This window comes from Oryctolagus cuniculus, chromosome 5 (assembly GCF_051225735.1).
Source record: "Oryctolagus cuniculus isolate XC-2025 breed Fujian yellow rabbit chromosome 5, ASM5122573v1, whole genome shotgun sequence".
Classification (NCBI taxonomy): Eukaryota; Metazoa; Chordata; class Mammalia; order Lagomorpha; family Leporidae; genus Oryctolagus; species Oryctolagus cuniculus.
The window spans coordinates 139,697,056-139,720,250 of NC_142871.1; the positions used below are offsets into that span (position 1 = coordinate 139,697,056).

The following is a 23,195-nucleotide window of genomic DNA, read 5'->3' on the forward strand; positions in this document are numbered from 1 at the left end:
TGAAGGGCAAGCGGGAGTTAACCAGGTGGAGACTGCAGGGGGCACTGTTCCCAGTGGGGGGTCAGTCCACGAGGCCTGTTGGGGGTCACTCAGAGGTCAGTGGTGTGTAGCGAAGAGGGAGAGGGTGGAGGATGTGGGAGAGGAGCCTGGGAACCAGCCTGGCCAGGAAGAGTCTGCTCTTTAAGACCGAGAAGTTATTAAAGGGGTCCCAATAAAGGAGTGGGATCAGATTTCTATGTTTTAAAAAATCACTCTGGGAACAGGGGCTGTAGCACAGCAGCTAGGATGTGGCTTTGGAGCGCCTGGACCTGAGTCACCCCCGCCCACGGGCACCAGCTTCCTGCTCATGGGTACCCCGGGAGCAGCAAGTGATGGCTCAAGTCTTTGGGTCCCTGCCATGCACATAGGACACCCAGATGGATTTCTGGCCTCTTGGTTTCTACGAGGCCCAGCCCCAGCTGTTGTAGGCATTTGGGGAGTGAACCAGATGGGAGGTTACTCCCCCAACCCCCACCGTGTGCGTGTGCGTGTGTGTGTGTGGGGGTGTGTGTGTGTGTGTGTGTGTGTGTTGCCTCTTTCAAATAAAACTTAAAAATCGCTTTGGTTGCAGGGCCAAGAACAAACCAGAGGAGCAGGAGCAGATCCAGAGTGACCAGCTAGGACACTGCAGTGGTCCAGGCATAACAGGGGCCACGTGCCAGGAAGGCTTGGGGGGTGAGCTCTGGGGAGACCGGGGGAGAGAATCGGCAGAGCTGGTGCTGCTGAGTGGGGGTAGGGAGCAGGATGTCGTGGATGGCGGCTTGTGCAGCTGGGTGCACGCTGCTGCCACTGTCAGGAGACCCTGCAGGAGCGGCTTTGGCCCTGTGAAGACTGAGGTTCAGATGAGCCTCTGGGGCTTGCACAGGCCTAGAGCTTGCAGGACCTGGCAGGGGCAGGCTCACTACTCTGGACTCTAACCCGTGTGGGCGCCCACAGGGCGCAGTGGTCTGACCTCGGGAGGTTTGAGCTGGACTCAAGTCCACGACCTGGGCCCCGAGGGCCTACTAATTCAGCCTCGGGTTAAATGATCTCTGTGCTTACCCTCGTCTTCCAGCTGTGACTTCCCCCACGGAAACCCCAGCGTCTTCATTTCACATGAACTGCCAGCAAGGCAGCTCTGCCTTGGCCGAGACTTCCGCTGGCTTTTCCCAACCAAACTGAACTTGTGGAAGCCTCTCGTGGTGGCTGGGGCTCTTCCTTCCAAGTCTGCTTCCCTCCTCCCCTCAGTCCTTGGGTCACCTGCACCTAATTAGCCTGATCCAGGGACCTTCCACCTGGCCTCCAGGGCCCTCGGAGAGGCAAGAAAAAATAAAACATGCCCCGGTTTTTACTAACCTTCGCCTGAAATCCAGCATTTCCTTCTACTATGCATAGCGGCAAAACCCCAGTATTGTCCCTGGTTCCTGTGACTTGTCCTTAAGAAATGCCATAGCGATTTTTACACGCCACTTCCCTCATTGTGGGAATCTCGGAATACCATTCGTGCTCACTACCATCTGGAAAATGTCAGTAGTTATTACACCTGCTGCAAGATCTTGCTACTAAACAGAAGCGTGTTACTCTCATAATTTCTTATCATTTTGGTAAGCTGTTAAAAAAAAGGCTTCCTTTGCAAGGATGTATGATTTCTGTAGAAACAGACCCCTCTGCTGGGCAAAACAGGCATGGGAAATGGAATGGGGAGAGGAGAGGAGGGGAGGGGAGGGGAGGGGAGGGGAGGGGAGGGGAGGGGAGGGGAGGGGAGGGAAGAAAGGATAGGCGTTGGGAGGGAGGGGCAGGAGGCGGATCTTACCAACAGTCCCAGAAATTCACTCACAGCTCTGGAAAACTCAACCTTTATTATTACCTGCCTAGTGCAGGGGATTAAAACTGCCTCAGCTAGGTTCATATATTAGTGTAAAAATCTGTGTCTCTCCCCCCAGAAATGTACAAACCCCAAGTGATTATAGAAAAACCAATGTGGCAACTACAACAGAGATGTCCAACCCGAAAGGCCACAGGCCATCGCTTCCTCTTTCCCCCTAACCCCAATATTTACTCCACAGAAACGGACAGGCGTAGGGAAGTTCTAGCTACAACACGGCAGGTGGGAAGGGGGAGGACTGAGGGCCGGGGCAGGGGTCACCCCCAGCTCCAGTGTCGCAGGGGATGGAGGAGGAAGAAGCCAGAGCCGAGGGCACCTCCGGGATTGGGCTCAAGGGACCATCGTCTTCCCTTCTCGTCCTCCTCACCGCCTGCCCCAAATTCTCAGCCAGAGGGGTCCAGTGTGTGACAGGAAGAGAGAAGCTGGGGGGCACAGCCACCTCCCCAGAACCAGTGTTGTCCAGTGCGGCCCAGGTGCTCCAACGGCCATGTCCAGTGTCTGCCCTACCTCTGCCCCACCGCTCCCCCAACGGTGGCTGGAAGTGGTCAGGGCCAGCTGGGTGGGCGACAGAGGCCGTTAGGGAAGGAGGGGCCGGCTGGGGAAGGGCAGGCCCAGCCCCGCTGCGGCCACACTGCCTCTCGGAGGCGGGGCGGGGCGGGGCGGGGCGGGGCGGCGCCCTGCCGGCAGGGGCGGCTGGATGTTGCCGCACGCGTTCACACAGTGTTGAGCGCATCCTCGGCCAGGAAGCGATGCAGCTGGGCAAAGGGTGGTCGCTGCTCGGGCTCCCGGCTCCAGCACTGGAGCATCAGCTCGTACAGGCCCTGCGGGCAGGCAGGCGGCCGGGACAGGTACACCTGCATGGGGCGGCAGCAAGGCCGAGGGGCAGAGAGCGGGCGGGCTTTAGTCTCCACCCGGCCTGCCCTGCACCCCTGCTCCCCTCCTCCCTCCACACCAGGTGGCTCACCTGCCGGCCCTGGTCCCGGAAGAACTCGCCCGCATTCTCGATGACCTGCTCATCTGTGAGCTGCCCGAAGGGCTGGGCCCTGCAGAGCATCAGCACCTCCCACAGCGTCACCCCAAAGGCCCACACGTCACTCGCTGTCGTGAACTTGCCCTGCCCACGGAGAAGGCAACGTCAGGCTGCGAGAAGCGCCCGTCCAGTCCACCCAGCCCATCCGCAGCTCCCTGGGGAGCCTGCTCCTCTCCCCTCCCCACCCACCTTCTTTCCCCGAGTCCCGGTGCACTCTCCCAGGCCCTGGCCCACCCTTGCTCTCTGCCGGCCCCCCATTTTCTGGTTCTGACTCGGTCTCCCCATCTGCCCCCTTCGACCCCCTAATCTCTCTGCCACCCTGACTCTGTGCCCCTCACCATTCTTGGGCCCAGCTTCCCTCCCGCCTGCTCCGGTCCTGAGCCAGAGGGAAACTAACTCGTTGTGCAGGATAGGAAACCCCAGCCCAGAGCAGGCAGAGACCGAGGGACACAGGGAGCCGTGAGTAGCCGCCAGCGCCTTCATGCATGCACCCCGCCCCTGCCCCTCTCACCATGAGGATGCACTCCCAGGCCATCCACCGGATGGGCAGCACCGCCCGGCCCTGCACGCGGTAATAGTCCCCGGCGTAGAGGTTCCGGCTCATGCCAAAGTCGGCGATTTTGATGGTGAAATTTTCCCCAACCAGGCAGTTCCGCGTGGCCAGGTCGCGGTGCACAAAGTTGAGGGTGGCCAGATAGCGCATGCCCGAGGCGATCTGGGCCGCCACGTGCAGCAGCATCGGGTAGCTGGGGAAGGGAGCCGACGACAGAGGGTCACTTGGGAGCAGCCCAGCCTTCTCCCTGCTTCACAGATTCCTGTCTAGGAGAGCGAGGGGGGCTCGCTCCCCAGACTGGGGGAGCACCAGGGAAACCCAGAGGCAGGCTCCCAACTCAACCCCTCTGGGCCAACCAACCCCAAGGAGTTCATCGACCTGGGCCCAGGAGCAAGGGTGAGAGAGGGCAGAGGGATTCGTGGCATGTCCCCCTCCCCCACGGGAATCTGCAACCTTGCTGGCTGAGTTCCTGGACTTCCTGGACCAAGGTGGCCACATGTTCCTATTCCAGGCCCCTTCCGGAAGACTCTCCCCGGCTCCCCCCACCCCCTGCCAAGGCTGGATGAGGGGCAAGGAGGTCCACTTGGGAGGTAGTGTCAGGAAAGGGCCGCACCTGATGGTGGGCCCCTGGGCGGCCTCCCCATCCACGGGGGCTCCCTCGGCCGCCTTGTCCTCCAGCTGGTGGGCACTGAGGAACTGGTTCAGGTCCCCGTTCTCCATGTAGTCGGTTATCATGCAGAGTGGGTCGTCCTGCACACACACGCCCAGCAGCCGGATGATGTTTGGGTCCTTGAGCCGAGACATGATTTTCACCTCCTTCAGGAAGTCATTCCTAGAGAACAGTCAGATGGTGGGGGCAGTGCCGAGGGCTGGCCCGAACCTCCCCCCGCACTCCACTCACAAAGGCCGCGCACCCCAGGCCCAGTGCGCACACCTCCTTCCCCGGACACCGGGTCCTCACCTGGCATTCTTGGTGGCATCTGGCCGGAGGATCTTGACAGCCACCAGCAGGGGGTGCCCCTTGCGCACGTGAAGGGGGAAATCGAGACTGACCAGGTCCTGGGGGCTCTCCACCTCACAGAGGTGCACCTGGGGAACGGGGGTCACCAGGCTCACGAGGTCTGCACGGGCACCGGGTCACAGGCAGGCGGCGGCCGGGCCAGAGTCCCCCTTACCTCCCCAAACTGGCCCTCGCCAAGCTTCTCCTTGAAACGGAGCCGTGACCGGGGGAAATCCACGCGGGGGGGCCCGTCTGCAGCTGCCCCTGGTGGCAGCGCGGGCACCGCGTACGTGTTGCCCCCGGTGACGCCCTGCAGGGTGACGATGTCGGCCTCAGCGTAATGGGGGACGCTGTTCTGGGGGGGCGGGGGCAGAAGCGGGGCACCCGGCTTCTCGGGCTCCATGTAGTGGCCGGTGCAGGCTGCAGGAGCGAGGGGAGAGAAGGCATCAGGACGGGCCCTGAGGCCGGGCGCAGCTCTCCACCCGCAGGCTGGGCCCGCCTGCCTCTTCCCCAACACCTCGAGCCACAGAAGGCCCTGGCACAGAGCAAGTTAGCTATGCCAGAGAAAGTGTTCATGGCAACAGAAAGGGTGCAGCCAACGCTTCCACATCTTACTCTCCGGGCTCTCCCAGCACAGCCTGGCTGGCGGAGGAATCCCGCCCCCACCGCAGAAGAAGTGCGGCCCAGCCATCCCCAACCCTCCTTCCACACCCCTGTCCCGCTCCCCACCCACCTCTCCCCTCCACCCCGCCACACCCCTGCTCCCTGCCCCTGCATCCTGGTTGTATCTGCCCCAGTTACCCAGGCCCTCCCGACCCCACACACCAAGCTCAAAGACAAGCAGAGACAGGGCACACAGGGAGGGGGAGGGGAACAGGTCCTCACGGCCCCCACGACAAGTGGGTCACAGACAGGAATGAAGCAGAGCCGTCCCCTCTTAGCCCTGGGGAGTGGCCGCGGGGAGAAGGCAACACAGAGGAGAGGAGGGACAGAGAGAAGGGTGGGGGCGTGAGCCTTCACCTCTGGGCCTGCAGAGAGAGGACACACGGGGGGAGAGGGCAAGTGCCCAGGGTGGGAGGCCCTCCTCCTCGCAGCGCTAGAGAGAGGGGAGAATAAACGGGGAGTTACGAGAGAGCCTGGGGCCACGCGGCAGCCTCATCTCTAGCTCAGGAGGGCCGCAGAGACGGGCAGGGGGCAGGACAGGACGGAGCCGAGACCCGTAAGCTTTCTAGGGAGGCCTTGCAAAGCAGCAAGAGGCGGGGGTGGCGAGCTCAGGGGACGAGAGCTTCCTGCCCCGGAGCTCGGGAGAGCAGAAGAGGCCACAGTGGAGAGGCAATGCGCGCTGCGGGCTTTTCCCGGCCCCATCAGAGGGATGGGGAGCCTGGCAGAGCCCGGGGCAGAGGGGCTTACCCTGGGTGTTGGTGGGTTTGGCCCAGGCGGGTGTGGGGGGGCCCGGGCCTCGAGGGGGACGGGCGTAAGTGGCCAGAAGGAGGCGGTAGGCTGGATTGGAGAGCAGCAACGCTGTCGGGAGAAGGGGGGGGAGACACGGGGAAGGGATGAGACTCGAGGCCAGACAGACAGGAAGACCTGGGATAGGGCAAGACCCGGGCTCATGGAAAGAATGCCCTAAGGGACAGCGACCAAGACAGGATAACAGGGGAACCTGCAGGGGGGGGCAGCTGGATGGATGACCGATGGAAACGTAGACCGATGGAGGAATCAGTGGGTGCTAAACGGATGGATGGGGAGAATGGGTAGATGCCTGGAATGTGGATGGGTGCGTGGGTAAGCGGGTGATGGATGGGTGCGTGGATGATGGACAGATGGACAGATGATATATGAGCGTAGATGGATGGATGACGGAGGATGGACAGAGGAACGGACAGAATAAATACAGTGAGTCTGGGTAAAAGAGGGGCCGAGAAGACACAAGAGGGCACAGCAGAGAAGACAGAAACATAGGAGACAGAGACAGGATGAGACCACTAGGGACGACGGGTAACACAGGGTGACTCCGTGGTGGGGACATGGAGTGACAGAGATGACCAGGGTCACAGAAATACGGAGTTGAAACTAGGGAAGACACAGAAAGAAGAGAATGGGAGAGGAGAGGGGAGGGCAGAGCTGGGACTGGAACAGGTGGGTCTTACCAGAGCCATTGGGGACACAGGGGGCAGAGTGGGGTGGATTCCCACGCGGCCGGGGCTCCTGGTAAGGGGGTGGCTCCCGAGGCCCTGGGCGGTTGTTGATGAGGATGGTGTCGCCAGGGACTGAGAGGTGGACCGTCAGCTCCTCCTCTAACACCCGCCGCTCGGCCTTGGTACAGGGAACGGGACGTGTCAACCACAGCCACTGCTCAGCACGCACCTCCTGACTCTCTGCTGAGTGCTGCACCTGTGTTTAGTCCTCCCCAGAAAGCCTACAGCTGTAGCTCCCATGGGCTCCCACCTCACGGGTAAAGCAACTGAAGCTCGAGGGCACTGACGCAAGTTCCCTGATGTCTCACGACGCGATTCCGACCCAAATCTGACCGCCCTAAGTAGCAGCCTTAATGCCGTGGCCAGCGCTGAACCCCGCCCAGAACACACAGGCCTGGGAACGCCAGGCGGCTCCCATTGGCCCTTCTCCCACCACACTCAGCAGGCGACAACAGATTCAGCAGGGGCTGGCCAGAGGGGACCTGGCAGAGGGGAGGGTGGGAGGCTCACTGTCCCAGCCCTTCCCCTGCCTTCCCCCAGCAGCCCCAGACCAGCTGCATCTGGGGTCCCTGTCCCTGCCAGGCTGCCCTTTCCAGGCCCCTCCTCCTGGGATCCACTGCCCCTGCCTCTCCTTGCAGGCCTAAGGATGGGAAGCCAGCGACCTCCCTGGGATCCCCCTGCCCCCGCCCCCGGCCCTGCCCGCAGGCCGCGCCCACCTTGCCCAGGAGCCTGCGCCAGTGCAGCCGCCACAGCATTAGGGCGATGATGAGCAGCAGCAGCAGGATGATGGCCACCAGGCAGCCGATGAGGATGGCGGTGGGGCTCCCCTCCGCCTTGGCCACGGGCTGCTGGCCCCGCGGCTCCAGCTCTGGCAGAGGCAGAAGGGTCAGTGCCAGCAGCGCGGGAGGCTCCCCACCCCCACAGAGGGGAGGCCCCGGGGAGGAGCAGCACCTGCCCCCGGGGGAGGTTTGCGGGGCCCATCTGGCCCGTGGTGCTCACCCAGGCTGCTGAAGTTGGTGGGCGGTGGGCCCGGTGGCCACCAGGGGGCGGGCGGGAAGGTGCCTCCCAGGGCCTGGGAGGAGTCATTCACCACATCTGGGGAGAAGGGAGGGAAGGGGGGTGTCAGAGGAGCCCCAGGGAGGCAAGCACTCCGTGCAGGAGACAGACACAGGGTGACACTCAGCGCACACAAGCTCAGACTGGCCTGCTGACCAGACAGGCGCCGCTGGCAGGGTCCTGGGAGTCCCTGGCTGCCGTGGATGTTAACTCTTCCCTTGCTGAATTACGGGCAAAGGAGGGGAAGCCAGGCCAAGGGCCCCGGGCACAGGAAGCTCTGGAAGAAGCTGAGCTGACACGGACGGGCTGCCATGTTTTACAACCAGTCTGCACGCTGCTCACCGCCAGAGGCAGCCACGCGCAAAGGGGGAGTGGAGCTCCCGGGACTCTGGGTACCCCCGGGTGAACAGCACACCAGTAAGGGACCCGCGAGGGCACTGCGGGGTCGGGAACGGAGTCAGCCGGGAACCCAGGGGCTTACCCGAGATGAAGGAGATTTCGCTGAAGAGCAGCCACGGCCCCCCAAAGAGGAAACGGCACTGCAGAAAGCGCCCCACGCGGCCGCCCAGGGGCACGGACACGGCCCGGGCTCTGGGGTCCCCCAGGCTGCCCCCCAGGGCGTGGCGCACCGGCTCCCCCTCCCAGGCCACTGCAGGGCCCCGCCTGAAACGACATTCCACCCCGCCTGGCAGGCGGGCTCCCAGCGTGTGCATGTTGTTACAGTGGACCTGCGACAGGGGACAAGGGACAAGGGTCAAGGGCAGAAGAGCCGGTGGGGGGGGCACCCTCTCAGCCCCCACCCTGGCTGCGGAGCCCTCACCTGCATGGCCTGGAAGGCCCGCAGCCGGTCAAACTCAAACTCCATCTCCACGTAGCCACCAGGGAAGCTCTGGTTGCTCCATCCCACGTAGTCATAGCCTGGCCACACCCGCAGCTCCTGGCTCTGCCTGAAGTCATCTAGTCCCACCACGCCATCCGCCAGCTGGCCCAGGCCTCCGTACTGCAACCTGCAGAGCAAGGGTGGCAGAGAAGGGGCTCAGAAGTAACCCCTGCCCCTGCAGTGGGTCCTGTCCCACTCAGCCCATCCTGCTCCAACCCCGTATAGCCTCTCCTCCCCTCCTGGGCCCCAGGAAGTCACAGGTACTGCGCCAAGGCAGCGCGCCTAGGGCGGGCCCTACAGTCTCTAGCTATGTACCGTGACGATTGCCAACAGACATTCTTAGTAAAGGGGTTCCTTCTTCTACTCCGCACACACAGTGTCCTGTGGGCCAGTGGTCACCCTGCTACCCTCCGTCCCTGGTCCTGCTCTCGACCCCCTACCAGCCCCCACCCTTCGCCCTCCCGCACCACCAGGCCCCGGGCCCAACTGTCTCACCCGCTGACAGTGTAGCCATCGTAGGTGGAGTCATTGAGGTGCACGGCCTCAGACAAGTACATCGTCTGCCCCACAGGGGCCGTGTAAGACAGGAGGCCATCTGGGATAGGGAAGGGGTGTCAGAGGCACAAAGCCGCCGTCCCCACCCTGCATCCGAGGCCTGCGAGGGTCCCAGGCCCCAGTTCTCAGGCCAGGCACGGGGCTCCCAGGGGAAGGGGCGCCAACTGACTCACCCCTCCAGAGGCAGCCGTAGAGCTCCACCCGCAGGCAGACGCTCATGACCCGGTCAGCCCGGGGGTAGAAGCGGACCAGCCGGGCCACCATGGGGGGCCCTAGGTCCTTCAGCACCACGCCTTCAGGGTCCTCGTTGCCTGAGATAATCTAGGGGGGTCAGGAAATGGGGCGAGGTCAAAGGGGCTCCAGGTCAAGGTCAGGTTTTTTTTTTTTTTTTTTTGACAGGCAGAGTGGATAGTGAGAGAGAGACAGAGAGAAAGGTCTTCCTTTACTGTTGGTTCACCCTCAATGGCCGCTGCGGCCAGTGCACCACGCTGATCCGAAGCCAGGAGCCAGGTGCTTCCTCCTGGTCTCCCATGCGGGTGCAGGGCCCAAGCACTTGGGCCATCCTCTACTGTACTCCCGGGCCACAGCAGAGAGCTGGCCTGGAAGAGGAGCGACCGGGACAGAATCCGGCGCCCCGACTGGGACTAGAACCTGGTGTGCCGGTGCTGCAAGGTGGAGGATTAGCCTATTGAGCCGCGGCGCCGGCCACAAGGTCAGTTCTAACTTCCTAGCCACCAGCCACTCCCTGGCCCAGACCCCCACCTGGCCCAGCCACCAAGAGACCCATGACGGGTGGCACCAAGCACACAGCACTGTGGGTGCAGCCAGGCATCCTAAAAACGAAGGCCTGTGGCAGGGTCCCTGGTTGCCTCACTCGTCCTGACCGTCTGTTCTCAAACTCTAGTCTCGGCTCCCCCATCTCCTTGCTGGCTCCATCCTCTTCTATCCAAGCCCCACATCCCACCGCTTGGGAGGAGTCGTTCACCCTGTGCCCCCCCAAGCCCTGCACCCCTGCCCCAGCGCCACCCCATTTCCCTCTGTTCATTCAGCAGCGGCTGGCTGGGTGCCCACCCAATGCCGGCCATGTCCTCAGGGGCGGGCCCAGCCCCAGCCCTGGTGGGACGGCAAGTCCAGGAGGAGAAACAGCTGTGATGAGCAGAGGCGGGAAGTAGGGACAGAGCAGTGAGGGGCGTGGTCGGGAAAGACTCTGCTAGAAGGCGACGTCACAGGGGAAAGCCCAGTGCAGCAAGGACTGGGCGTGGGGAAGAACAGCGAGTGACACATCCTGACGGTGTGGCCAGGAGCCCTGGCTCGTTCCAGGAACACCCAGGGAGGCAGTGTGGCCAAGGAAGAAAGGGCAAGCAGGGCCACACGGGCCAAGCAGCCTGCACCCCCTCCCCCGCAGAGTGGCAAGCAGGCGGGGTGACGCAGGTGTGACCGATCTGATGCAGTCTGAGATGAGATACAGTCTGTAGGCTGAGGCCACAAAGCGCAGGGGCAGGTAGACGGTCTGGAAACTACCGCTTCCATCTAAGCAGAGAGGCTGGGGCCGCAAGAGTGGAAGGGCGGAAGCAAAGGGACTCAGGACTGCTGCTGGGGTATAATGGGTTAAGCCTCTGCCTGCAGCATCGCTGGCATCCCACATGGGCACCGGTTCAAGTCCCGGCTGCTCCTTTTCCGATCCAGCTCTCTGCTATGGCCTGGGAAAGCAGTGGGAGATGGCCCAAGTCCTTGGGCCCCTGCACCCACACAGGAGATCCAGAAGAAGCTCCTGGCTCCTGGCTTTGGATTGGCCCAGCTCCGGCCACTGTGGCCATTTAGGGAGTGAACCAGCAGATGGAAGACCTCTCTCTCTCTCTGCCTCTATAACTCTGCCTTTCAAATAAATTTTTAAAAATTTAAAAAGAAAAAAAAGTGAAGGGACTCGGAGAGCAGCATGCAGGCAGAACACACTGGCCCTACTGATGCCTCGCAAGAGGAGGCGAGAGAAAAAGAGGAACCAGTGACGTCATCGCAGCTTGCGGCCCAGCTACTGGGCAACAGTGGTGCCGCGTCCTGAGCTGGGGAATGCTGGGGAAGGGGCACACTTGGCGTGGGAACGGAGCTCAGCCTGGAAGTGAACGCAAGGGTGAGCCACCCATCAGCCATCCAGGCGAAGAGGGGCAGGAGGCAGGCAGGCTTGTGAGACAAGGTGGCGCCGACAGCGGGGGGGTGGGGCAGGTGGCGTCTACGGCATAGCTGGAGGAGAGGGGAGCCAACCTTCCCGTGCACTGCCCTTGCCAGTCTCACCTCCTGACCCCAGCGGTCCTTCCAGTCCATCCAGCGGTGGCCATCCCGGGAGTAACGCAACCGGTAGCTGCGGGAGAACTCCTTGCCCAGGCCCCCGGCATGGCGCCCCTGGGTGCCCACCAGAGCCACCAGGTGCAGCCGCCGAAGGTCCACCTGCAGGTACTCCTCCTCCTTGGGGAACACCGGCCCTGCAGGGCACCACGCCCCGTCCCCGTCGCTGCTCTCTAGCCTGGGAGGGAGAAAGAGGTCAGCGGAACAACTAACCCCCCACCCCCACGGACTGCGGGGGTTTCACTGGCATGAGCCCTTGCCAAAGCCTCTAGGTTTGGGCAGAGGGGCCGGAAGGGCTGGTGGCAGTTCCCCTAGGGCAATGCCAAGTGTGCTGGGTACCTGCTGTGGCGGGCAGCAGTGGAGTCAGACCAGGAGCTGGAGACAGAAATGTCGCTGTCGGGGATGGTGCGGTCCTGCATGCCCAGGGCGTAGCGGCACTTGGCTGCATGAACAGAGGCGTGCAACAGGTCAGCGCCCCTGGCTCTCTGCCTCCCAAGTCCCCACCCCTCAGGGCCCTGAGAGGCAGTCTCCTCACCAGGGTCAAAATGGCCCTTCATGTCAGCATCTCCAGTCGCCACCAGGAGCAGCAAGACCAGTAGAGAGGACAGGGCCCCTGGCCCCATAGCTCCTGATGCCTCGGGCCTACGGGGGTGGGGGCAGCATCTCTGCAGGGTACAAAGTAGACAGCAGGCAGTAAGTAAATTGTGGGGGGGAGGCGGGGGGTGGGCAGGACTGACTCACAGCCGACAGCAATAGACAGAGACAGGATAGGCTGCTCTGGGAGTAAGAGCAGTAAAACGACAGTGAGGGTCACTGTGACAGCAGCAGCAGCAATATTTTTAGGAAGCTCCCTGGTGCCAGACACCAGGGCAGGCCCTTAAACAGAATCCATAATTTTATCCCCACACTCACTTTGCAAGGTTGAGGCTATTACTACCCACATGGGGCCCAGCAGCCCTCAGTTACATAACTTGTCTAGAGCCCCATTTCCCAGAAAAGCAAAGGGCAAACAGCCTCATGCACACCGGCTTCACACCAATAGCAAATCCACACAAAGAGTGCTTATAACACACAGGACAGAAAAAGGGTTCATGATTAGAATAAACTAAGGCCTCTCGCAAACTGACAAGGAGAAGACACAAACGACCCAATGGAAAAATAGCCAAAGGATCTGAACAATCATTTCATAGACAAACAAAGCCAAATTACTAACAAACCATTTTTGTTTTAAATAGTCCATTCAGTAGCGTCAGGGAAATACATATCAGATTGGCAACATATCTTTTAAGGCTGTAGCATCTTACAGGTGGCAGAGACAAAAAAGGTGGCACAGAGTTGATGGCAGGACCGTGGTGCTGGGAGCTATTGGGAAGGCATTCCAGTGAGGTCTCTCCTAATCGAAGACACATCCTCTGCACCCAGCACCCCCCCACCCCATGATGTAACCAGAGGGAGTGGGTGAAGCCACAGAGGGAAGAACACAGAGATGCTTATTGTGGTCCTGTTTGTAAGGACCCACATTCATGGTCACAAGCCCTGTGCATGCCCAGAGGGGACCAGCTGCGGGGGGGGGGGGGGGGCCAGAAAAGAAGGTCCGTGGACTCCCGTGTGGCTATGAGAAGTAACAAAACAGCACACAAATCTCCAGCTGGGGTGATTCCTTTATGCAACCGCTGGATACAGAAACATGAAAAATTACCCCATCCTTTGGGAAAAGAATCCCGGTGTTTGTATGTGTACTTGTATGTGTGTTGAGAGGATACGTATTACAATAAAACACAAATTAACAACGTGAATGAGGTGAAAGAAGGAAAAGCAAACAGAAAAGGAAAAGACAGGCAGACTGTACTATTTTTCTAAAATATATAATAATGGTAGCTGCCATGCCTTTGTGTAAAGTTACATGATATATAAAAGAATACAAAAATCAGTTTATTTTTAAAAAATAAAGGTGTCTCCAAAAAGGTTAGGCAACTACTTGTTGAGTCTACGATAGAATTAAACATCAGAAAAACCTGGAGCAGCTGGTCCTGGTCCCCTCCCACCTAGAGGGAGTGGGGGACCCCAGGGCCGCCCAGCCTCACTGCCCTCTGGGGCACTCAGGACTCAGTGTAGCCACCGAACCAGCAGCCACGCAACACCTCGGTGACACAGAATCTCAGCCCTGCCAGATCAGAATCCGTATACACACAGTGCTAGGTGACCTGTGCCCACTAAAGTTCAAGAATCCCAACTCTGTCCCTCCCAGGTAGCTGACCCCACCTAAACCACAGCAACTGGCATCTCCCAGGAATCCAGGCTGCAGGACTGCTATCCCAGTCTGAGCCAGTCCCCCGCCCTGCACTGAATGCTCTGGGCCCTGGAATCTGGAAGGAATCCAAGCGCGCTACCTGCTGCGGCCCAGGGCCACCTCTGCCAGCACCTCCTTCAAAGCATCCGCAGCTCTCCCTGCCGGACCCAGACATCCCCTTCCCCCAACCCCACTTTCTGTGGGGCGGTTGGCCTCCGAAGGAAGAGCCTGGAGCTGCAGAAAAGGCTGAGTTGCCTTGGAGATGGGGGCGGGTCTAAAGACAGAGAAGCCAGGTCACCCCAGGAGGTAGGAGTGGGGGGATACTCCCCCATCCCTTTGTCCTCCTCCAGCTGCTCCCACAATGCTCTAGGGCAGGAATGTAAGGGGCAGCTGAGACCCCAGGGCTGCGGAGCAGCAGCTGAGGTGGATGAGTGAGTTGTGGGGGGCACTCGGTCATGAAGGGAGAGGCTGCACACCTGGTTCCCTGGGGGTCCAGGCGCCGGGTGCAGGGGACCAGCACAAATTCCTGGGTGCCACTCTCCACCCCCACCTCCCTCGGAAACAGCGGGCTCTTGTTCTCCTGGGTAACCTTCATGCCTATCCCAGATGACTCACTGGAGCCAGACAGAGCGAGAGGAGCCCCGGGCAGAGATACAAAGACAGGCAGAGGATAGCAGGCAGGGGGAGGCGCAGGGGGAACGCAGAGCAGGAGGTAAATAGAGCAGGCTCAGAAACACAGGGCGCAGAGCCAGGCACAGAAACCCGGCGCAGCAAGCGGCAACAGGTCCCCCAACATCCCCAATCCCCCTGTCTCTCTCCACAGGTCTCACCCCACAGTCAGATCCAGGACACGCCCGCCCCCTTGTCCCACTACCCACACAAGCCAGAGGCCAGGGCCCCCGACTTCAGCCCCTTCACCCCTCGCCTCTCACAACCCCTACCGCCCACCCTAGTCAGCACCAGCCGCTCGGCTTGGTACATACATGTACACATGTGCACACATGCCGTCAGACACCAGCTGAGCCCGCTGTAAACACTGGGGCCGAACACACACACCTCTCTCCTCCACTGCAGGACTTTCAGAGACAGGGCAAACACAGGCGCTGCCCAACCCTCCACCCACCCACGCCTTGGCCTTATTCAAAGTCCAACCCCGTCGCTTCGTGAATAGCCACCTTCAGACGCTGGTGCGATGAAATGACAGACAGCACATGCTCCTGTGATCCCGAGACAGTGGAAGGCACATACTCAGGCCCTCGTGCACAGCACCCCAGGAGAACAGAGATCCAACCACCACGCGCCAACGAGCCCAGGGGAAGTCAAAGGGGTGGGGAACAGGTGGAAAGCTGGGAGGGAGGGAAGAATGGCAGGTAAGGGCAGAGTCCCGTCTCTACCTCCACCTGTCTCCTCCGCAGCGCTCGGATCTGCACACATCTACAGCCCCCGGGCATCAGTGGGTCCCGGCACCAGCCGCTGGATGGGGGGCGGTGCTGGTTAAGAAGGTCCAGCCAGAGGGGATCAGAGGGGTGACGGCTGAGGGCGTGGGGGAGGGGAAGGGGCGGAGCTCACTGGGCGGTGACGTAAGCTCAAGGAAGAACCCGCGGACCAGCGGGCCACCCGGAGGGGATGAGGGGGCTCCTAGATCGAGTGTGGGCTGTAGTCAGACTGTCCAGCTGGAAGTTGCGTTGGGGGGCGGTCCCAGTTATTAGATGCCCCCCAGGACTGGCCGGGTGGAGTCCGGCCCTGCGGGCTGCCCAGGCGCACCTGTCCCCGCTGGGGTTCGGTGCCTCCACTCTGAGTAAAGGGATCTTTCCTCAACGCTGGACCGTCCTCTTTCTCGGAGGTCGGGGGTGAGCCCTCGCCGTTTTCAGCCAGCAGACTTAGTAGAGCCGGAGCCGAGCCGCCGGGTGTCCCGCCTCCCCGCCGGCCCTCGCCCCCAGCCCCGGCGTCCTCCCGCGCTCTCCCTACCTCTCATCGCTCTTCCCGGCAAACCCAGGCGTCCGGCCCCACACAGGGGCCTCCGCGGCGGCGGGGCGAGGGGAGGGGGAGGCGGAGGCAGCCAGGAGCCGGGAGCGAGAGGCGCCGGCGGGGCTCGGGTGTCGGGAGGCGGCTCCCGCGAGCAGCTGTCGGGGGCCTGTTCCGGGGAGAGGAGCCAGCGCTGGGGCGGCTCAGGCCCAGGCGCCGCCTCCCCCGCGCCGCCGCCACCGCCGCCGCCGCAGCCGCTCCCACCCCTCGGCCTTCGCGCCGCCCGCGCCGCCCCGCGGCTCCCACGCCCGAGCGCCCCGCCCACCCGCGCTGCCCCGCGCGCGCACGCGCCTCCTCCAGGTCCTTCCCGGGCCACGGTGCCCGCGCGGGCGCCTCCCCCAGGTCCTTCCCGGGCCACGGTGCCCGCACGGGCGCCGCAACCGCCGCGCGGTGCGCCAGGCGCCGAGCCCTTCCCCCGCCGCCACCCGCAGCCGAGAACCTCCCCCCCGGGGGGGGGCGTCCCACGCACGTGGGCCACGAGGGGATAGCGTCCCACGCACGTGGGCCACGAGGGGATAGCGCCCCTCCTGGCTCCCCCTCCTCGGGGCCCTGTTCCTGGAGAGAGCTGGGAACGAAGGGGAGCAGCCGCGGGGCCCAGGGGAGGGAGCAGCAGGTTCCCACAGGCCCGCGCCAGGCCCAGCCGCTGGTGCCGGGGAGGGGGAAGGGAGCAGGGCTCACCTGTCTAGCCAGCCCTGCTTCTCACACCTCCTTCCTGGTACTGTCTGGGCTCCCTTCTCTGCTTTTCCAGCCTGGGTCGCCACCGAGCCTAAAGGCCGGCGCACTCTTCGGGTGTTGCCTGGTTCCCTTGGGACCGCCTCCGAGCAGGCTTTAGCCCTGGAGGGGTGGGGGTGTCTGGCCTCTGGCAGAGGAGGCTGGAAATGGACCCAGGAGAGGTGGGTGGTGCTGGAGGGGGGCCAGGATAGGGGCACAGCCAAGACGGAAGGGGAGCGAGACCCCCAGGAGACAGAGTGGAGCGCTTGGGCAGACAGAACAGCTGGGCTGGGCGCCGAGGTGGGAGACAGATGGACCTGGAGTGGGAGTTGTTTCGCCTGCTCAGCTCCTAGCTGCCGGCAGCCCCGCCTCTCTCCACACCCCCCACACCTGCCAACCACCTGGACAACCTCGCAGTGTCACGGCAAGGTCTCCCGCTCCATTGCACTTCAATAGACACAGACACACACCGTGTGTGCAGCCGCCAGCGGTCCCCAGGAAGAAACTCCAAGTCCCCACCAGGCAAGCACACCAGCGCACTACCAGGAAGAGACCAGCCCCCTGGGAGAGGCCGAGGCCCACACGGGCACAAGTTCACAAACTGCGGAGGGGCGTGCTAACACGCAGCTCACCCCAGGTCACCAACTGCCTCTTTCCCACCCTTCCCTCCCTCCGAAGCCCCTGGGAGCCCCCAGAGCACCTACCCCTTCGGAGACGGCCACTGCGGAGTTTGGGCCCTGCCCAGGCTGGGCCTGGGGTGGAGCCAGGCGCGGGGTGTGGCCAAGGCTTCCCCAGTAAAGCTCACCTGGGCGCCTCTCGGCCCCTCCTTCCTGGAGCTCTGGCCCCGGGAAGCCAAGGCGCGCTGAAGCCCCTTGCTGGGACATTCCACAGCCCAGGCCCGCACTGGCCCGGGCCAGGTGGCATGGCTGTGCCAGACACCGGGGACAGTAGAGGAAGACGGGGGAATCCTGGAGCCTCTGCCCCTCCCCCAGGAGGAATTCCTAGTTGGTGATGCCCACCTCACCCCAGCCCGGAGCTGGGGCCGGGCGGAGTCAAGTGACACGGGAAGGGGGCTGGAGCCGGCTGGAATGCGGGGCCGGAGCCGAGATTCCCAGCGGCCAGGGAGGGAAATCCCGGCCATCCAGGGGCCCACAGAGCATCGCCAGACACCAAGAGTGCCGGCCTGCTGTCCGCGGCTCCCAAAGCCCATCCCTCATCTCCCACACACCCCCAGTCCTCAGGACCCCCAAGGGCCCTTCTCCCCTCCCCCCATCTGTGCCTTCTTGTTAGGGGCTTCCCTCCCCTTCTAGCCAGTGGCCTCCTGCTGCCCGGGAAGGAGAGGAGGGGAAACAGCTGAAAAATGTGAGGAGAGGCCGGAGGAGAGAGGAGAGTGGCTTGGGGGCTTGCCGCCCACCTGGCCACCGCAGGCACACCCAGCAGGAACAGGGGAGAGGAAGATGGACTATATCCTACACACACGCGTGCACACACTGCAGCCCCCTTCTCTGAGATGCAGCTGCCCCTGGGGGGCAGGCTGGGTCAGCAGCTGGGGAGAGGGGGTGCGCGAGGCCCTGGGGGTGAGTCGGACCTGGATGCCACCAAGTGTAATTGGGGAGCCAAGGCCTGGGGGAGAAGGAAGGGGAGACAGAAGGGGCAGGAAAGTGGTGGTGGCGTGGGGATGATGCTGATGGGTCTGAGGCCAAGGCGGGGGAATCTGGAGGTCAAGGTGAAGGAAAGGGGCAGACAGGAACCTCAAAGGAGGAAGAGCTGGGCCAGGTGGGGAACTGCAGTGGCCGCAGGGAGTGGGAGGGCCCAAGACCCCCAGCCAGGAAGGGAGGAAAGCCCGGAGCCCAGGAGGGAAGCAAGCAAACCAAGGGCACCAGGGTGGAGGACAAAGGGAGATGGGGGGTGGGATGGAACAGAAATGGGGGAAACTGAGGCACGGGACTTGAGGCGTAAGGGCCTAAGGAGATGAGACTGAGAAAGGAAGGGCACCTGTGTCACAGAGAGGGCAAGAGGGAGGCCCAGAGGTGGGCTCAAGCCCGGTCTCCCAGCCACCCCAGGCCCCCAGCCCCAGTCCCCATCCTTCCCCTCCTCCCTCCAAACCTCCAGCCAGGCCCTCCCGGCCCCTCCCCACAAGGGGAGGGCCCAGCTCCAGTGCCTACTCCTGGCTTCCCAGTTCTGCGCTGGCTTCCTCCCTCTCACCTCCAGCCTGGGGTTCTCCTGGGTCCCAGTTTCCCCGGTCTCGGGCCCCTGGGGTTCCAGATCCGGGGCTGCCGCCGCCGCCGCCTGGCTTTGTCCGAACGGCCGGGGCCCCGGGGCTCAGGAGCAGCTGCCCGGGCCAGCTGCGGCTGGCTTCGACGTGGCCATGGCAACCTAGCCCGCTCCCCTCGCCGAGCCTCCCGGCCCCCGCAGAGAGGGAGGGGACAGCCTGGCCCGAGAGAAAGGGAGGGCTGGCTGAGAACTGTGAAACTGAACCAAAGGGAGACCCCAGACAAAGAGACCCCAGACAAAGGGAGAGGAAGGGAGGCAGAAAGCCGCAGTGGCTGCGGTGGCGGTTGGCGGTGGCAGGGGAGCCCTGTTGAGGGGGAAGAACCCAGGAGCAAGGCTAGGAGACTGGAGGTGGGAGAAAAGGGTTTAGAGTTCACGGCAGTGGTCCTGTGGGGACCTCCTTCTGGGTCCCTGACAATTCACTTCCGCCTTCTGGGAAGATCCTGAACCCCAGTATCATAGTTGGCTGCTCCCTAAGTACTCCACAGAGGAGTCCCCAGCCCCGATGCTGCCCCGATGGCCACAGGGGCACAGCCAAAACAGCACTCTCAAGAGGCAAGTTTTCAAGGACAACCCCAACTTCAAAAACCACCCTGAGCCATCGTCTCTCAAACACAGTGGCATCATCACACAATGCGGTCCAACTCTTGGTTTGCAAACTGGTTCCCCAGAATGGAAGGTGATTAGAATTGCAGGGGTGGGGCTGGGGGGTGTGCAGGGAGGGAGAGAATGGCGATGCCTCTCTCAACACTGGAGAGCAAGCCCGGTGCCCCCTCCCATGGGGTCAGGGAGGGGAGAGACAGCCATGCTCCGTGTAACTGCCACCCACTGGCTGGTCCTCTAGGCTGAGTCGTGCCCCCATCCAGGTCCCTGTCACGAGGTGGAGACCATGGTAGCCCCCTCCCCCTCAGGGGCCTGTTGGGATGGTCACCTGTAAAGGACCAAACTCCAGCAGCATGGCCTCCCCTGTGTCATGGGGAGCGCCGAGTTCCACCTCCCAGTCCGATCTGCACACAGTCACTCTGAGTCTGCGCAGGGCAGGGCCCTGGCCTCCATGCTGCGTGCAACACAGGACTAGGACCCACTCCCTGGCCCCTGGGCACTCACAGCCCCAGAGCAAGAGCGGAGTCAGGCAAGCTCCTGGAAGATGGGCTGCACCCCCACAGAGAGAGTGGGAAGGGCGCCCGCGGTAGGGGGACAGGCAGGCTGGAGCTAGGAGTGGGCCTGAGGTCAGGCTCTGATTTGCCAACTAGGCGAGGCTGCTCTTGGCTGCAGAAGCTGAAGGAACACAGGAAGGGAGGCTCAGATGTTGCCAGAAGCAGGCACGCAGCTGGGACTGGGCGAAGGGTCTGTCCCGCGACACGAGCCAGGAGAGCAGATCTGGGACCTGTGCAGGGCATGGCTCTGCAGGTGAGGAGGCGGAGGCCGGCTCTGGGGGGCTGCTCGGAGCTCTGTTCTACAAGTGGCTCCTGGCCACGCTGGGTCAGGCGCTCTCTTAGCTAGTTCAGAGCTTGGGGGGGGGGCGGGGGGGCACGGCAGGAGCCTCTGGAAAGCCTAGTCCGCACTAGGTGTTTTCCCAGCATTGTCATCTATCACGTGTGCCTCAGGGCCCTCTAAAAAGGAAGCCAGGGGATGAGCATTGGATTGGCACAGCACTTAAGACGCGGCCTGAGATGCCTGGGTCCCACACAGGAGTGCCTGGGTTCAAGTTCTGGCCCTGCCTGCTGATCTGCACCTGGGGAAGCAGCAGGTGAGATGGCTCAAGTACTTGGGTCGCTCCCAGCACGCACATGTGAGACCCAGGACCGAGTTCCCAGCTCCCAGCCTCAGCCAGTCCTAGCCTCAGCTTATGGGCATTTGGGGAGCGAACCAGTGGATGGAAGACTATATGTGTATGTGTGTGTCTGTCTCTCTCCCTATGTCTGTCTCTCTCAGTCTCTGCTTTTCAAATGAAAACAATTAACATGTATTTAAATGTTTAAAAATAAAACCAGATCCAGAGAGGTCACAGCTTGCTTTAGATCTGTAAAAAGTTGCTGGCTCCCACCCAGCATTGCTACTACTTCCCTTCCCCTCCACTCTTCCTGAGAGGGGAGGGAAATCCAGACTGGCCCCTTGGGTCACAGGACCGGACACACCTATGAGCTAGCTCCTGCCCCGGGAGTCCCGCCTTTGGAAGGCTTATGCTTCTCCTGCAGCCCTCACAACCGCGACAATGACCAGGAAGGCCACATGGGGGCGCCTGCTGCACAGGCCACCAATGCCAAGTACGGAGGAAGGAAAAGTGGACAGGGCCAGGGGTGCCATGGCCTGGAAGGTCCCCCAGGAGCCCATAGGGACAGAGAAGCGAGAGGCTGAATGCAAGCTGAGAGTATCCGTGGGGCTAATTAGGGTGCAAAACCCTAAGATCCACATATCAGAGAGATGGTCGTTCGCAGACAGAATCCTAGAATCTTCACTTTCTCCTACTGTCCCTTGCGGCGGGAAAAGCCTGTGGCTCACTCAGCAGTCTGTCAGCATGACTGAGCCTGCTGCGAGCCAGGCTCTACTGCCAGCGCTTTCCAGGGTCATCCCATTCGGTGCTCACAGCGTTTTGTAATATGCCCACTGTCCAGGGGCAGAAAGCCCGGATCCACACAGTCAGGAAGCTGTGCCCCGCCGCAGCAGCCCAGAGTTACTGGGAGATCTGGAATTCCAACCACCAGCTCCGGGCTCCGGAGCCACAGCTGGTCTGGCAAGTGGCGGCCACCACTGGTTGTCCACCTCCTGAGGTCGCCTGTGGGCTGCCCTCTCTTCCCTCCCAGTCCTTGCAGGGCTGAGGGCATTGTCTTTCATTCCTCTGACTTCCTTCACGTGCCAGGAACACCACGGCCCCAAACCATTCTTGTTCGTGTACAGAGGGCGTAGAGAAACAATCTGCTCTCGGTCACACCAGAAATGAAAATCAGTGCCAGGATAGCGGCTCTCAAACTCCACTCCCTGGCCTCCCGGGTACCCAGGAATGCCTTGTTAAAAATGATGACATTGCGTATTTTCATTTCCTTGGCAATTTTCAAAAAACTGTTATAAGCATGCTTGTATTCTCCTGTCTCTAGATCTCATTGTTTCGATAGCAAAGTGAGGCCATAAGACAAGTGCTAACAAAGATTTCTTAGCAGTGGAACCAGCGTGAGGAGGGGAAGAATTGAGTCATCGCCGGGCGCTTGGTGGACGATGACGGTGCTGAGCTCAGAGGAACCTGCACTCACAGAGCGTGCTCATGTTGCCAGCAGCAGCTTCCTTCCAGAAAAACAACACTGCTCATCACAGCCAGTGAATGCCCACTTTTACATTGTCCCTTCTACTTTTGTTTACGCTAATCGCTACTTTGTTTTCGTTTTATGACTGTTGAAGTACTGAACCCTAAACCATTCATAGTTGGTTATGTTTGCACACATTTATGTTATAAAAAACCATTTAAGTCAAGTCCTTGAAAATTGTTTTCTTTCCCAAAGCATCCATCCACCCATTACTCAAGTTCTAGCCCTTACAGCAAGGCTAAACTAAACCCTTAAATGGCTTCAGGAATCCCCAAGGAAAACCCACACCGATGGAATCCTTGTTCAAGGTCAAAACTCTCCCCATCCTCAAGATCCAGCACAGAGAAGTTAGAAGCTGGAGCTTCTGGGCTAGAGACTGAGGGAGCAGAGGAGTGATTCACAAAGTGAGGGGGCGATGGGGAGGCATCTGGGGAAACGCCAAGGAAATGGATAGGCAAGGGGCTGGTGCTGTGGCCAGCGGGTTAAAGCCCCGGTCTGCAGCGCCAGCATCCCATATGGGGGCCAGTTCAAGTTCCAGCTGCTCCACTTCTGATCCAGCTCCCTGCTAATGGCCTGGGAAAGCAATGGAAAGTGGCCCTAGTCCTTGGGCCCCTTCACCCACATGGGAGACCCAGAGGAAGCTCCTGGCTCCTGGCTTTGGATCAGTGCAGCTCCAGCCCTTGCAGCTACCTGGGGAGTGAACCAGTGAATGGAAGACCTTTCTTTCTCTGCCTCTGCCTCTCTGTAACTCTGCCTTTCAAATAAATAAACAAATAAATAGGATAAAATTAAAACTAGAGAGAATGTTTAGAATTTTTCCCAATTATATACAGAATTGTGATGGAAATTATGGTGTCTATGAAAGTGTTAGTTTTGCATAATAATTTTTGAAAAGATTCATGTATTTATTTATTTGAGAGATAGAGTTACAGACAGAGGGAGAGGGAGGGAGAGAGAGAGAGAGAAAGAGAGAGAAGTCTTCTATCCACTGGTTCACTCCCCAAATGACCACAATGGCCAGAGCTCCGAAGCCAGGAGCCAGGAGCTTCTTCCAGGTCTCCAACGTGGGTGCAGGGGCCCAAGC

At 61.3% G+C, this 23,195-nt stretch overlaps 1 protein-coding gene and 1 long non-coding RNA gene across 13 annotated transcripts; one reads left to right on the plus strand and one right to left on the minus strand.

The window, feature by feature from the left end:
* Window positions 1–1,858: 1,858 nt before the first annotated feature.
* DDR1 (discoidin domain receptor tyrosine kinase 1) lies at window positions 1,859–18,866 on the minus strand. 11 transcript variants are annotated; one of them, XM_008262692.5, is made up of 20 exons: window positions 16,509–16,850; window positions 15,774–15,939; window positions 15,200–15,278; window positions 12,051–12,180; window positions 11,855–11,957; window positions 11,465–11,693; window positions 9,349–9,496; window positions 9,116–9,215; window positions 8,561–8,747; window positions 8,222–8,468; window positions 7,684–7,779; window positions 7,401–7,552; window positions 6,637–6,802; window positions 5,897–6,007; window positions 4,662–4,906; window positions 4,448–4,575; window positions 4,100–4,318; window positions 3,445–3,679; window positions 2,868–3,017; window positions 1,859–2,757 (listed from the first exon to the last, which is right to left on the minus strand). In XM_008262692.5, exons 3-20 carry the CDS (start codon window positions 15,254–15,256, stop codon window positions 2,617–2,619), a joined length of 2,844 nt encoding a protein of 947 aa, XP_008260914.4. In that variant the 5' UTR covers window positions 15,257–15,278; window positions 15,774–15,939; window positions 16,509–16,850; the 3' UTR covers window positions 1,859–2,616. The 11 variants fall into 11 exon arrangements, with proteins under 11 accessions (XP_008260914.4, XP_051710841.3, XP_069930924.2 ...); XM_051854881.3 differs by having other exon boundaries at window positions 15,200–15,295; XM_070074823.2 differs by lacking the exon at window positions 15,200–15,278.
* Window positions 18,867–20,004: 1,138 nt separating this feature from the next.
* Window positions 20,005–22,277, plus strand: LOC138849819 (uncharacterized). 2 transcript variants are annotated; one of them, XR_016234707.1, is made up of 3 exons: window positions 20,025–20,222; window positions 20,420–20,562; window positions 21,908–22,277. It is a non-coding gene; the product is annotated as an uncharacterized LOC138849819 (long non-coding RNA). The 2 variants fall into 2 exon arrangements; XR_011389034.2 differs by lacking the exon at window positions 20,420–20,562 and having other exon boundaries at window positions 20,005–20,222.
* The last annotated feature ends 918 nt before the right edge of the window (window positions 22,278–23,195 follow it).

Excerpts from the sequence above, each read along its gene's own strand:
- DDR1 (XM_008262692.5), bottom strand. The coding sequence starts at position 15,256 with ATGCCCGGGGGCTGTAGATGTGTGCAGATCCGAGCGCTGCGGAGGAGA. Across the intron at positions 11,958-12,050 it reads GAAGGGCCATTTTGACCCTG|CCAAGTGCCGCTACGCCCTG; the intron begins GTGAGGAGACTG and ends CTGTTCATGCAG. Across the intron at positions 7,780-8,221 it reads CGAAATCTCCTTCATCTCGG|ATGTGGTGAATGACTCCTCC; the intron begins GTAAGCCCCTGG and ends CCTTCTCCCCAG.